This window comes from Vombatus ursinus, unplaced genomic scaffold (assembly GCF_900497805.2).
Source record: "Vombatus ursinus unplaced genomic scaffold, bare-nosed wombat genome assembly UNPS02009918.1, whole genome shotgun sequence".
NCBI classification, from domain to species: domain Eukaryota; kingdom Metazoa; phylum Chordata; class Mammalia; order Diprotodontia; family Vombatidae; genus Vombatus; species Vombatus ursinus.
In genome coordinates this window covers 3,611,918-3,627,204 of record NW_020949696.1, presented here as the reverse complement: position 1 = coordinate 3,627,204, position 15,287 = coordinate 3,611,918, and the positions used below count along the sequence as shown (strand labels likewise).

Sequence of the window (15,287 nt, the reverse complement as noted above, 5' to 3'; positions counted from 1 at the left end):
CTCTCTCTCCCCCTCTCCCCCTCCCTCCCTCCCTCCCCCTCCCTCTCTCTCTCTCTCCCTCTCTCTCTCTCTCTCCCTCCCTCCCTCTCTCCCTCTCTCTCTTCCTCCCTCTCCCTCTCCCCCTCTCACTCTCTCCCTCCCTCCCTCTCCCCCTCTCTCCCCACACCGCTCACACATACATACACACACCCTTCCTTTCTCCTCCTCCATATCCCTCTTGGAAAGCAAGGACTAATCTAGGCCTGGGGTATGAAGGAAGTTGAATTGGTCATGTTAGGCATCTTGTCCCTGTGATCCTGTCTTTCCTGTCCTCCTAATTTCTTGGGAAGGACAAGGAAGGCTGTGGCTCTTTGGGGATACATTGGGGCTAGGGGGCTCCATGAGTTGTATGTCCATTGTGTCTGAATGGGCTCCTGTGGCTGTTTGCTCTAGTATTTTTGGGGAAAGGTGGGCCTAGCTCCGTTCCAGTGACCCTGAGGAAAGAACAGTGGGTCTTAGGGACTCGGCTATCTCTTTAGCACCTTTATGGCCCTGGCCTTTCCCCAGCCATAGGGAACGTGTCCATCCAATGATCAGAGGCAGGACCCATCTTGGGGTAAGTGGGGCATGGGAGGAGATACAGGGAGGTTTGAAGCATGAGATGCCAACTGCAGCTCTGTCTCCTCTGTTCCTGAGCACCTTCACTCCCCACTATACCCTTTCTGCCTGATACTCCCCTTCCTCCCTCCCCACTCTGAAGGCCTGTCTGGCTCAGCAACCTTGGCCATCTGGCCTCTGGGAAATCCTCATTCCTAATCTTTGGGAGCTGCAGCTGCTTCCACTGCTGCTGCTGCCGCCGCCACCGCCACCGCCATCGCCATCATCACTGCCATCAGCCTCGTTCTCTCCCTTCAACCCCTTGAGAAGGGAAGGGGAGAACTGCAGCTGGGAAAAACCAGCTTCTTGGGGGAGGTACAGAAGATCGCTACCTTCCAGTCCTCATAGGCTTTAGAATTCTAAGGGAATTTAGAGCTCATTTATAATTGTGCAGCATTCCCCGCCCCTGCATTTTATAGAAGATAAAAATGAGCTCCAAGAGTGGGACAGAGAGTAAACTGAGTTAGGATTTGAACCCAGGCCTTCCGACTCTAAATTCAGTGCTCTTTCCTCTACGTCAGTGGTGTCAAACTCAAAAGAAAGGCATCCCTGCGTCTTCATATTAACTCAGCAAACCACAAAATACATTGTCTGTGTTGTGTTTTTATTTATTTTGTTAAACATTTCCCGGTTACATTTTAATCTAGTCGGGGTAGCACTTGAGAGTTTTACAGGAGAAGTTCACACCTCTATTCCGATGCACTCCCCTGTCAGGTGAGGGTGGTAATAGTTTCTGATTCACTTTCCAGGGCTATACCAAGGAGGGGTTCAGATGGAGGCAGCTCCCTTCTCCCTCCAAAGACTCGTGGGTTTGGAAGTGATCTTAGAAAATAGAATGTCAGAGGGACTAGAAATCACCTCTTCCAGCCCATCCTTTCAGAGGACTTCAGAGGGGAAATGCCACCACATCTTGTATGGTTGTCCAAGGTCTCGCATTGATAGATTGAATCGGCCAGAGTGCCCTCTGAGGGCCTCTCCAGTGGTAAAGGTTTGGGAATGCGGAGGGGTGAAGGTGGACACTGTGCCTGGTGGCTGAGAGCTAACCTGGGCAGCTGGTGTCAATGACACGTCTGTGCCTTCTCTCCACAGGTGAGCGTCCTTTCCCCTGCACGTGGCTAGGCTGCGTTAAGAAGTTTGCACGTTCAGATGAGCTGGCCCGGCACTACCGGACACACACTGGCGAGAAACGTTTCTCCTGCCCCATCTGCACCAAGCGTTTCATGCGAAGCGACCACCTGACCAAGCACGCCCGCCGTCACCCTACCTTCCACCCGAGCATGATCAAGCGTCAGGGGGCCCGCAGTGTCTCCCCCAGCGACTCGCTGGCCTCTGCCCCCTGCAGCCTGGCAGGCAGCCCCAGCCCCAGCCCAGCCCCCAGCCCTGCTGCCTTCCTCTAGGGGGAAGGGCCTGGGAAGCTGCTGCCGCTGCCCCTCGTTCTTCCAGCCTCTCCCCTCACCCCACCTTGGGCCTCCCTGAAGAGCCATCTCCCCCTGGACCTTCTGCCTCTCCTGAAGCTGGCTGCCTCACCAGATGGAGGGGGCCCTCCCTGTGCCCCTTTCAGGGCACTGACTGGGACACCAAGGACTTTCCTTCCCCCTGGGGCCACATGATTTTATATTTTTAACCATCGTGCTGATGGGAGGGTGGGAGGGTGGGTATATTGGACCACTGGGGGCTGGGGACAGAGAATAGCACCAGCATTTGCCTGGGGGGGGGAAGCCGAGGTTGCTCCCAGCACCCACCCCCTCCAGGGTCTCTGCCATCCATTTGGGCCACCTTTGCCCCAGGGATTCCCTGACGGGTAACAGCATGTGGGTGGTTGGATGAAGGGGAATAGCAAAGCTAGAACCCCAGTTGTCAGCTGGTTTTTCTGCATCCTTAAAAGAAGGACTTTCTCCTCCCTTCCCTTTGGAGGGAAAGGGCTGCGGGATTGAGGTTTTAGGGTCAGAATTCTTGGGCCTCTGTGGATATTCTTTTTTGTTTTTCCTTTTTAAACCTGTGGAGGCTCCATGGACTCTCCCCAAGGAGAGCCCCCAAGCAGAGCACACATCCCAGGTGGGGCGGGGGGCAGGGGGCACCCCCTCCATGCCCGGGCCTTGAAGGCAGCTGGCAACATTGGAGACAGAAAATAATGCTTTCTATTTCTGTACATAGTGATGATGATGATTATTATTAATAATATTTTTTTTAATATTGATTAAATGTGGAATCCAGGTTTGATGAGAGGCGGACACACAAGGCCATTCCTTTACTCCCCCATCCCCCTACAGTGCCTCTCTGCTGGCAGGGTGTCTCAGATGTCTCAGCATGGAGGCCCAGGGACTGGGCAGGAGGTGTGGACTGGTTCAGCCCAGAAGGTTGAGATCTGTAAGTGTGTGTATGTAACATTGCATAGAGCACATAACTTTTGCCATGGTCCAGCCTTCCACGCCCAGCCCACCGCCCCCCAAAAAGTCTTGTCAGGGATGGAGCCTCTTGGGACAAATCTAGTCAGGGATGCAGCCCTAAGGGGCAGGGCAGAGCTTGGAGAACCATACGGTCATAGTGTCTTCCCAAGCTGGGGGATGGGAGAGTTTGGACCACCAGACCTCAGGGTTTTGCTATGGTGTAGGGGCTTTTTCCAAGCCCTTTGGTGCCTAGGAAGAGGTTGTTTGGACCGAGGATCTGGGAACCTGACCCACTTTGGGTCACATCTCTTATCTGTCTGTTGGGGATAGAACAGTGGCTTGGGGTTGAATTTTGGGGGTGCGGGGAAGCCATTGCTGCTTGTGGAACCATCCACATACCCCAACTCCTTGTCCTTGGAGGAGAGCCCTTGCCAGCCTCTAGCTTTCGTCCTGCTGGCATGGGTCATAGGATTCAGTGCTGGAAAGGGGTCTTAATACCCTCATTTGACATTTGGGAAACTAAGGCTTGGAGAGGGGGAAGTGACTTGCCCAAGGTCAGACAGCTAATCATTTGAATGGCCTGGGATGGTTCGTCCTGCCAGCACTCCCCAAAGCTAGCTTGGTGCAGGCCCCTTGATTTGAGCTAGCTCATCGATGATGCCGAGAACACCCATCAGGCCTATAGGTGATATGGCTGGTAAAATGACTTGGTGGGGAGGGGCTGGGCCTCTAGGCAGCATCTGTTGCCAGATTCTTCCTCCACCTCCTTATCCTGGGGCTGGCTGGGGTAGGTCAAATGCCCAAAGGAAGCCATTGGAGATGTTCAGGGAAATGGGGGTTTGGGAGCGGGGGATGGCAGCCCCCCCAACCCCAGGCAATCTCAGGTGTCTGTAGGTTTTGTTTATGTGCAGCAGCTCTGGCCTCCTCCCCCACAAAGGGGCTGATGGCTTTATTTCTGAAGCTGTCTGTATCTCTTGGGGGGGGGGGGATATGGAGAGGATGTGGACTCGGGGTAAGACTTTGGCTTCTTCCAAAGAACTAACAATTCAAAGTCAGGCCTGGGTCTGAGGGCTCTTATTAAATGGGAAGCCTTACCCTTTGCCAAAGGCACTTCCCCAGGGTTGGCAGAGGGAGAGACAGCTGGGTTTTTTCTTCCTTTTTCTACCTGTCTCAGGCAGTGTGCTGGTAGGGCATGAACCCATGTCTGCCCCCTTGTCTTCAGTCTTTCCAGGCTCCTCCCTATTCTTGGTGTGCATGGGGATAGGAGCTAACCATGATGGGGGGGCGGGGATCATGCCCTGACTTCCACCCTGCCCCTTCCTGAAGGCTCCTTTAGTCCTCCTTCCTACTTACGGTCTTGCGACAGCCAATCATGTCTGGAAGCTGCACCTTTGCTTCAAAGCCTCTCTCTTTCTTTCTTTCTCTCTCTTTCTCTCTCCCACACCTCCCCCTCTTTCTCTCCCTCCCCCCCTTCCCCCCTCCTTCTACCCTCTCCTCCCCCTAGCTTGTCCAGGTCACTCCTTTCCCTTCCCCAAATGGTAAATTCCCCTCCCACCTATTTGGGGGAGGCTGGGATCCCCTTGTTAGCTATATTAAGGTTTTAAGGTATAGTCCAATAAAAATCCCTACAGTAGTGGGGAAAGATGGCTGGGTCAGGGAGCATCTTACTGTATTTCTAGGATCAGGTCCAGACCTGAAAGTCACCAACTTCAACTGGGCCCTAAGAATCCTAAGATTTTAGAGCTAGAAAGGGACCTTTGGAAGAAGTGTTGAGTCTGTCCTCTCATCTTGCAGAGGAAGAAGGCCCAGAGAGGTTAGGTTAGGTGACTTGTCTGAGGTCACAAAGTTCCTAAGTGTCAGAGGTGGATTCTAACCTGAGCCTCTGAACTCCATATCCAGTGTTCTTTCCACTAGGTAGGACTATCCTCAATTAAAGAATGCCCAGAATGCAAGTGGATCCTGGAGACTACTGAGCCCCAGTGCCTTCGTTTTATAGATTGGGGGGAAATTGAGGTCCTGAGCCATGAAGGGGCTTGGCTTGCCCAAGGTAACACAGTCTCCTGACTCCAAGGCAGGTCTTCTCTTCCCCGCCCCCCCCCCCACTCCCTGTCCTTCTTAGCTGCTCTAGGACACCCCCAGATAATCCCCTGCCTTTCCTCTTCTCTTCCATCCAGTTCCCCACCGTCTGCTTCCAAGCTGCTCGGCTTTGTGGCTTTCTTTCAGACAGTGTGGCTGCTGGGCTTGACGAAAAGGCCTTTATCTCATGGAGAGTTTGGTAGCTAGAGGTTGAGGCAGGACATCACTGACTTTTTCCAATATTCCATAAGAGCCTGGGGGTTTTGGACAGAATAGATTATTTTGTAAAAATGGACTCTCTCTTTTTTTTTTTTTTGGCCCCCTCTATCCCCTTGGGCCGGCTGTTGCCCTGGTGTCTTATTGGGGAGAATTTGGGGGTAGGGAAGGGGTGTGTGTGTGTGTGTGTGCGCGCCCGCGCACTTTATAATTGTGGTTCTGTCGGGTAACTTATTGTTTTCTGTCCCCCTACCCACCCGCCCACTTTCTCGGGGAATTGGACATAAGCTCTGGGAAGAGCAAACCATGCCAGGCCCTAAAATCCCAAGACTTGTTAGCATCCCAGGGCAGGGAAAGGGGGATTTGAAGCCAAGGCCAGGACCTTGCTTGGGAGTGGTAAAGGGTTTATTTAGCCTTCCCAGGTGACCCATCTTAATGGTGGAAGACTGGAGTTGTCAAAAGACAGGATATGCTACACTTCCTTCCCCACTGTGGCCCCCTATCTTTTCTCCCTGCCTTCCCTAGTGAATCTCTGTCTTCCACAAAATGGGGGTTGGAGAATGAGAGAGAGAAAGAGCATGCACGCGTGTGCTCATTTGTGTGTGTGTGTGTGTGTGTGTGTGTGTGTGTGTGTGTGTTTTGGGAGGGGGGATCCCAAGCCTCCCTTCCACCCCTCAACTTAAGCCATGGCCAGGGATGAGCTGGAGTGCCTGGCACCCTGTAATATTGTAACTCCCCCCCACCCCCACCCCCCATGACAGGGTAAGGTCTCTGCTGTTCCTCTGCCCTGCAACTCCCAATTGAGCATTTTAAACCTTGCCTTCCTAAATGCTAACAACAGATAATTGAGAGTCCCTAGTATTCTGAGAGGTCAGGAGACATGTCCCACCTCTCCACACAGGGAGTTAGGGGCAGAAGCTGGATTCTAAGCCAGATTTTCCAACTTCCAGTTTTATTGTCTTTTCTACTACTTACCATGCTGCCTGCCCACCGTGGGGCGACGAGGGAATAATAGTAAATGTTCTCTTCCTCTCCTGCTCCCCCCATCAGTCAGTCCCCATGTGGCTTAGCTCAGCCAGAATTCTTTCCTAAAGTTGACCTATCCCTCATGGGGGATTGAGCGGGGTGAGGAGTGGCCCATTTGGGTTTGTGAACTGAATTCTCTTTCAGTCGCTGGGAATTTACTAGGTTCTGAGAGATCATAAGCCTATAGATTGAGAATTAGTAGTGTTCTTAGAAGTCACTGTCTAACCTCCTCATTTTTTGGAAGCTGAGGTCAAATGACTTGCCCAGGGTCGCTACTAGTGTCTGAGGCAGGATTAGAACCCTGGTATTCCTGACTCCAAGTCTAGCCTTGTCTACACCACTACTAATCAAGTCTTGATAGTGGGATAAATGAGGGACAATGGGGCTCATTTTTTAGTGTCCCTGAATTTCAGCTTGGTTGGAATGAACTTGGCCTGTGAGCTATAAAGTGAGGAGTGGGGTATCCGCCATCCCCCTCTGCCAAACACACAACCAGATAGTCCTAAAGCCCTCTGTCCTCCTGTGCTTTTAGAATAGCTTTAGGGGGTGAATTCCACACTCAGGATAAGATTCTAGAGAAGGGCCTTCTCTAGGACCAGGCTAGTAGGTGGGGGTGGGGAGGATTGAGGGGATGAGGGGAGAAGTTTGGGGCTGTGGTCTGGAAAGAGGAACTGGAAAGAAACTTGGAGGAAGGCCACAGGCATCTCAGCAGTGGCTGGTTGGGGTTGGGGATGCTACCCAACACTGAAGCCAGACTAGGCCTTCAGAATGATGGCAAGTCATTTTGAATGGACCTTTGAGATCCCCCCCCCCACTTTATGGAGGAGGAAGCTAAGGCTCAGGGGTAAGGGGCCTGCCCAAGACTGGGACCTAGTACTGAATGAGTCTTGGCTCCCTAAATCCAGATACAGTGGGCCCAGTCTGGTGACAGGGATCCATAGGGAGTGGGGCTGAAGCCTTGCCCCAGCAAAGACCTCCTTTTAGCAAGAGTCACCCGGGAACAGAATTTTCTTTTTCCTTTGCAATTGTGGGTGGGTGTGCTTGTGTGGGTGTCTCTGCGTGTGTGTAAATCGCTCATCCTTCAGGGCCTCCCTGTTGGAAAAGAGGGGTGGGGGGGTGGGAGGGAAGCATGGTATCATTGATGTATTTAAATAAAAATTTTTTTAAATCCCATATCTGACTGGTTTGGAGTTTGTGAGTTAGGCTGTCCATATCTGCCTGCCTTATCTGCTCTCACTGTTATCCACACATCAAAATGTCAGAGCTGGAAGGGACCTTACTTAACCTTTGGTTTCCTTTGAAATACTATGCATTTTATGCATTTGAAAACATTATTGTGAGAAGGGGCTCATGACATCAAAAAGATGAGAAGCCCCTGATTTAGTCCAATCCTCATTGCCCAGAGAGAGGGATGAAAAGATTTGGCTGGGGTCCCACAGCAGATAGTGGCAGGGAATCCAGAATCTCATGGCCTGGAGATCCTCAGGCTTGAAGGGAGGTCACTAAGTCCCAAGGTTTCATTCCTTAATTGCTTCCTGTGCTTAGTGGGGTGGGAAGAGATAGACGAGGCTTCTACTCTCGGGGCACCAGCCCCCCACTCTGGTTATAAGGGGACATGAGTCGCTGGCTTCTCCCCTGCTGCTACCTCCTGGTGAAGGAGCATGAAGAATGCCGACTGAGGGTGTTTGGTGCCTAGGGGAAGTAAGAGCCCTCTCTCATTTGTGAAATGAGGCCATCAGACAAGCTAGCTGCCAGGTCCCTTGGCAGCTCAAAATCATGGGAAGGGGTACATTTCTTTTTTCCCAAAGGAGGTAGCCATGTAGCTGCCATATGAAAACAAGTAGGGTTAATTAAGATGAGGGAAAACCTCATCCTGAGTAGGTGGCACCTCCTTGATACATTTCCCCAGTTGGTCCCCATTGGCCCTGGGGACAGGGGGAAGAGAAGGTGGTCGGTGTAGACCTAGATTGTTAGGGTTGAGTGGGACCTTCATCTAGTTGAACCCCCTTGTCTTAGAGATGGGGAAGTGGAGGCTCAGAAGGCAAAAGGACCTTAACCAAGTGCACAGTAAAGGAGCAGAGTGGGGCCTCCAGCCCACCCTAGTATAACCTGGCACCCTTGCCCCCTGATCCTTATCTGTTATGCTGCCTCCTGGCCGGGAGTGCCAGGGGCTGCGTGAGGAGGCCCAGCTGTGGCCAGGCCGGGAGGGGAAGGGGGAAGGGGGCCGCCTGTAGGAAGCTGTTCTCAGCTGGCTTCCTCTAAGTGTCACCCACGCCTCTATTCAGAGCCTCTCCCCAGCTCCCCCCCTTCCCCTCCCATCTGGGGCTTCCCTCCACGTTGCCTGGCAACGCCTGGGGCTGCTAACTCCCGCCCAGCTTGCTCCCCTCCAGCTGTTTCTCCCAGAAGGGAAGGGGCAGGGCCATGGCTCTTGGTTGGAATCCTAGGCCTTCGACCTGACCTCTCCTCCCCGATCTGGGGAATGGGCCGAGCTGGACTATGACTCACTTTTAACCACAGCCCAAAGGGTACCCCCTCCCAGCAGTGGGTGCCCCAGTCCTGGCCCCTGGAATTAAGCCCACACTATTTGTAGGCAGGAGAAGCCAGACAGTGTCATAGACAGAAAGCCCTGGATTAGAAGTCAGAGGACCTTGGACGAGGCACCCCATCTCCTCTTCTCCCCGTAAGCCTCACTTTCCCCGTCCATTAAGTGGGTTGAACTGGGAGAGTTCTGGCGTAAGGCACCTCACAAAGATTCCTCTTCCCCCACACACTCCATCTCTCCAGCCCCTGCCAGGAGCCCCAGACCGTCTCAGCCAATCCATATCTAAACAGAAACCCCTCCAAGTCATCCCAAACAAGTGGCCAATACCAACCACGTGCCAGCCCCTGGGCTAAGCCTGAACAAATTCATTCCCAGGGCAGAAACCCCCCCATTTAACAGATACTCTTAATGTGTCTCTTGGGAACCTGGGGTAACAAAGGCCAAAGTGCAGATGGAAGAGAGAAGGAAGAATACAAGACAATCATGGGAGGCCAAGAGAAGGGGCACAGTTGGTGGTGGTCAATAAATGGTTCACTTTGGCTGGGACAGTGCCCTTCCCCTCTTCAGATTGCCTCGTATTTTATTTGCCCTTGCAAATATCATATCCCCTCAAATAGAATGTAAGTTCCCTGAGGGCGAGGACCTTTTGGTTTTGGTTTGGGGTTGGTTTGTTTTTTATAGTTTTTTAATCGCCAGTGCCTGGCACATAACAGGGGCTTAAGAAATGTTTGTTGAATTAAATTTAATGAGACTTGGGATGATCTCAAATGAGATGATATATGCAAAGTGCATATCTTAAAGTATCACATAAATGTTAGCTATTACCTAAGTGGGCCAAAGAAAGATCAGACAAAATGTTCTAAGAATAAGTGAGGAGAAAGAGAACACGGAGTGGGGGTGGGGGGACAGGGAGAAACTCGGGGAGGGCTATTCAGAGTAAGTGTCACATGGAATGAAGAAGAGGAATCCCAAAGACAGAGATGAGGAGAGCGGACATTCCAGGCAGAGAGGAACCGTATTTTAGGGAAATTGTTTTTATTATCAGCTCAATAAGAGATCTCGACAAACAGCAGCCATCAAGCTAACAAATCGAATGAAGAATGCAATCCCAAATAAAGTAAATAAGTTCCAAACTATAAATCATCCCCCCCCAATAACAAGCATTTATTTTCTCTCCAATGGAAAAATTTTAAAAAAGGAAAAAGCCACAACCCTTGTGACAGTCAAGCAAACAAATTCTCACATTGGCCATATCCAAATGTATATCTCATTCTGCATCTAAAGTCCATCACCTCTCTGTCTCAGGAGGTGAACTGCATGTTTCATGGTCAGTCCTCTGGAATGGTGGTTGGTCATTGCATGAATCAGAGCTCTTGAGGCTTTTGTAGTTTTGTTGTTTGTTTTTTTTTTTTTTGCAATGCTACAATTACAGAAATTGTTCTCCAGGTTCTGCTCACTTTCACTCTGTATCAGTTCATGTAAAACTTCTGAAGTTTCTCTGAAACCATCCCTTTCATCATTTCTGATGGCACAATAATATTCCATCACATTCAATAAACTAGAGGCATTTTGACTTGAAAAAAATAATCTTGCCTCAAATACTAGTTGTGTGATCCTTGGTAAGTCACTTAATCAGTCTATACCTCAGTTTCCTTATCTGCCAAAATTAAGTGTGGACTGGATGTTCTCTAAAGGCCTTTCTAGTTCCAGATTTATGAACCAGTGATCTCACCTTCATCTCTCACAATTCCTAGTTTTCTTTTAAAAATGTATTGAAGCTATTGAAAGCTGTGTCAGCTTTTGACAAGCCCTACCAAGCAAGAAAAGTTTGGAACAACATATTGGGTGTCTGTCATCTGAGGACTGACCAAGCTAAGAATAGAGAAAGGGGTCGTCAGCAACCAGGTTGCCTGAGAAAAGGATGGATTTTGGGAGGAGGCAATAGCTACCCAGGGCTAAGGGGTATTTATTTTTTAAATACCTCCTTTTGTTGAATTGTTTCAATCATGTTCAACTCTCCATGACCATTTGGGGTTTTCTTGGCAAAGACACTGGACTGGTTTGCCATTTCCTTCTCTGGGCTCATTTGACAGATGAGGAAATTAAGGCAAACAGAGTTAAATGACTTGTCCAGGATCACTCAGCTAGGAAGTGTCTGAGGCCACATTTGAACTCAGGAAGATGAGTCTCCCTGACTCCAGGACCAGTGCTCCAGCCACTGCACCACCTAGCTGCCCTTAAATCCCTTAGTTTTCTTTATTTTTTATTTTTATTTTATTTGTATTGCCCAGCACATAGTAGGTGCTTAACGATTGCTTGTTGATTGATGGGTTGCTGAGCTGTATCAGTGAAGGAATTTCCTTAATACTAAATTAAAAGGTGTCTAGACCAAAACCAACCCAACAACCAAATGGTAACAGTAATTATTTGGTCTGCTTCCCTTATGTTCTGTTTTTGTTCTGGTTTCGAAGTTTTGTTGCTGTTATTTTATATCATTGTTGACAAAGTATGTGTCATACTTAAAAATTTGCATCATTTTATTTGACTTTTCATGGCTTCCTTCAGACCTTGGCTAGAAGAGACCTCAGAAATCCTGTGGTTCATCTCCTTCATGTTAGAGATGGGGAACCTAATGCCCAGAAAGGTTGGGGGAATTGCCCAAGGTCACACAGTAAGTGGAAAGGCCAGGGTGCCAAGGCCAGGTGCCAAAGGTGGGGTGCCACAGGCGGGGTGCCAAGACCGGGGTGTCAAGGCTGGAGCACCAAGGCAGGGGCTCTTTTCCACTTGAGGAGCTGTGTGAAAGCATCCAAAGGAGGGGAACAGAGATGGGGGTCAGGCTGAAGAGAAGGATCTGGACTTGTTCTGTCTGGCCCCAGAGAGGAAAACCAGAGCTTATTGGTAGGAGTCGAAAAAAAGGACAAATTTAGTGTTGATGGCAGGAAAAACTTCCTAACAATTAGAGGTGTCAAGAAATGGGATGGGCTGTCTTGGAACCCTCCCTACCCTCACCCTGCCCATGCAGGTCTTCAAGAAGGCTGGATGACCACTAGCCTGGCTTGTCATAATAGAGCAGTGGAGAGAGGGGTATGGGGGTCAAAGTGAATAGAGCATTGGACCTAGAATCAGGATGACCTGAGTTCAAATGCAGCCATAGACAATTACTAGCTTAATGACCCTGCACAAGTCACTTAACCTCTGGCTGCCTCAGTTTCCTCAACTGTAAAGTGGGGATAATAATAGCACCAACCTTCCAGGATGGTTGGGAGGATCAAATGAGATAATATTTGGAAAGTGCTTAGCATAGCACCCAGTGCCTAGTAGGTATTTTATATATATATGATATATGTGTGTATATGTATACACACACATGTACACACATATGTACCATCTATCTATATATATATATACATACATACACACACATAAATGTTTATTCCCTTTCCTCTATTCCTCTTTCTTCAGTTTATTCATCCATAAAATGGACTAATAATAGCACCTCCCTCCCAGAGTTGTTCTGAGGATCAAATGAGATGATATTTGGAAAGTGCTTTGTGAACCTCAAAACACTATATAAATACTAGCTATTATTTGTGGGGATTTTTGTTCAAGTGTGGCTTGGAATCTAGCCTTAGAGATTCTTTTGAATTCTTAAATTCTGTGATTCTGGTGTAGTAGATAAAGTTTGCTGGACCTGAAGCTACATTCAAATCCCACTTTAGACTTTTGCTATGTAACCCAGGACAAGTCAGTTTCCTTACCTGTAAAATGGGAGTGATATAAGGTATTTGAGATACCTTAATAGTTTTTGTTGTTTTGTTTTTTTTTTTTGCTGAGGCAATAGGGGTTAAGTGACTTGCACAGCTAGTAAGTGTCATGTGTCTGAGACTGGATTTGAACTCATGTCCTCCTGACTCCAAGGCCAGAGCTCTATCCAGTGTGCCACCTAGCTGCCCCAAAAAGTCTTAATAGTTTTAATAGCTTAAAAGCGCACTAAAACTTTGGGGACACCCTATAATAACTCCTTTCCGGGTGCTTATAAGGATCAAATAGGATAAGGTGAGCCTTAAAACAATCAATCAACCAGCATTTAAATGCACACAGTGGTTTAAAGCAAACCTTAAGATGCTGTATAAACGTCAACTTTTATTAATTGTTTCAGGGTTTTGTTTTGTATTGTTTTACAGCTCACTGGTGTTCCATTTCTCTGCTGACACACTGCTGCCATGTCTCGCCCTAGCGTCATAGGTTTAGAGCCGGAAGGGCCTTTAGCAGTTTTCTGACCCCAAATGTTCTTTGTATGGAAGAGAAAATTGAAGTCCAGAGGATGATTTGCCCAAGGCCACCCAGGTGATAAACAGCAGAGGTAGGGTTGTGGTTATGGTTGTTGTAGTATTTTTTTTGCCCAGGTCCTTGAACTCCAAACCCACAGCTCCATCTACTATACCATACTACCTTCTACCAATTCATGGCAGTGACTGACACTGGGCCACTGAAGGTTGTCAGCTTCTGACAAGCCCTACCAAGCAGGAAAGGCTTGGAGCAACAGTGTGTCTGTCATCTAAGGACTAAGCAAGGTAAGGGGGTCATCAGCAACCAGGTTGCCTAACAAGGGATCAATTTTTGGGGGGAGGGAGTCCGCTAGACCTTTTAACTATTGTCTAAATTTTATATTTACTTTTCTGTTTACACATTGTTTCCCCCCAAATAGAATTGTTCATTCTTCATTCTTGAAGAGTGCCAGTGACATCATGAGAGTGATTTAAATCAATTGTCATACAAGCCAATTGGATTTAAATGAGGCAAAGCTGCACAAAGTTGTCAGCCTCACTCTCTCCTTCAGAATCAACAGAGTCCAGTGGCAGAAAAAAAGTCAAGATGACTGGTGATGGCCTAGGATGCAGTGGGTGACCTTGGCCTTTCTCAGTTAAGGTCTTTCCCAGGTCTTAATTTGTCTGAGGCAACACTTATTCAATGACAAAGAGCTTCTAACTGCTTGAAGGTAGAAACAGAGGTTACAGTTAGGTGGCACAGTGTATAGAGTGCCAAGCCTGGAGGTTAAATGTGACCTCAGATGCTTCCTAGCTGTGTGACCATGGGGAAGTCACTTAACCCTGTTTGCCTCAGTTTCCTAATCTGTAAAATGAGCTGGAGAAGGAATTGACAAACCACTCCAGTATCTTTGCCAAGAAAACCCCAAATGGGGTCACAAAGAGTTGGACACGACTGAGAATGATTAAACAATAATCCTTAGCACCCTAGTATGGTGTGTTCTCTTTTCTCAGACTTTCCTAGAAAACTGTCTACTCTCACAATCTCAGAGCTGGAGTTGGTTTCAGAGGGCATCTAGTCCACCCAGCCCTTATCTGACCAATCATTCTCTCTACAAATTCCCTACAAATTCCCCTTTAACCCACCAATTGCACTACTATGCCTGGATCCTCAAAAGATCAAAGAAAGTGGGAAAAGACCCACATGTACAAAAACATTTGTAACTATTCTTTTTTGTGATGGCAAAAAACTGGAAACTAAGGGGAATAGCTAAACAAATTAGGGCATATAAATATAATGGAATATCACTGTGCAGTAAAAGATAATGAAGGGGACAATTGGAGAGAAACCTAGGAAGAGTTATATGAACTGATGCAGAGTGAAGTAAACAGAATGAGGAGAACAATTTATTCAATAACATCAACATTGTGAAGACAAACAGCTTGGAAAGACTTAAGAACTCTGATGAACATGATGACGGGCCACAATGTCAGAGGACCAGTGATGAACCATGGTACCCATCTCCTGAGAGAGAGGTGATGGGCTTACAATGCAAAATGAGACCATTTTGGACATGGCCAATGTGAGAATTTGCTTTGCTTAGCTTTGAATATTTATTACAAAGGTTTTGTTTTTTCTGTTTTTTTTCCCCCTCAGTGGAAGAGTAGATAAGAGGGAGGGAAAACAGATTTTTATTCATTAAAAAAATAATTAAAAATAATATTTGATCCCAGAGGCAATAGGCAGCCACTGGAGTTTATTGAGAAGGGGGTGGTGGTGACATATGCTTTAGGAAGATCACTTTGAAAGCTGAGCAAAGGATGGGCTAGGGACTAGAATAGGAAAAGACTTGAGGCAGAGACCCCCCCCCCCCGCAACTCCCCAGCTATTTCAATAGTCCAGGTGTGAGGTGGTGAGGGCTTGTGCCAGGGTGGTAGCAGGGTCAGAGGATGTTATAAGAGATGTTTTAGGGGCAGCTAGGTGGCGCAGTGGATAGAGCACCAGCCTTGGATTCAGGAGGACCTGAGTTCAAATCCGACCTCAGACACATAACACTTACTAGTTGTGTGACCCTGGGCAAGTCATTTAAACCCATTGCCTAGCAAAAAACAAAACAAGAGATGTTTTGAAAGTAA

At 48.4% G+C, this 15,287-nt stretch overlaps 1 protein-coding gene across 2 annotated transcripts in view; it reads left to right on the top strand.

The window, feature by feature from the left end:
- KLF16 (Kruppel like factor 16) overlaps positions 1-2,272 on the top strand; it is a 19,862-nt gene extending 17,590 nt beyond the window's left edge. For both annotated transcript variants that reach the window (XM_027853179.1, XM_027853178.1), the window contains one exon: positions 1,726-2,272. In XM_027853179.1, the coding sequence (XP_027708980.1) occupies positions 1,726-2,033 (308 nt within the window). In that variant the 3' untranslated portion in view covers positions 2,034-2,272. The remainder of the gene's footprint in view (positions 1-1,725) is intronic.
- Positions 2,273-15,287: the final 13,015 nt, after the last annotated feature.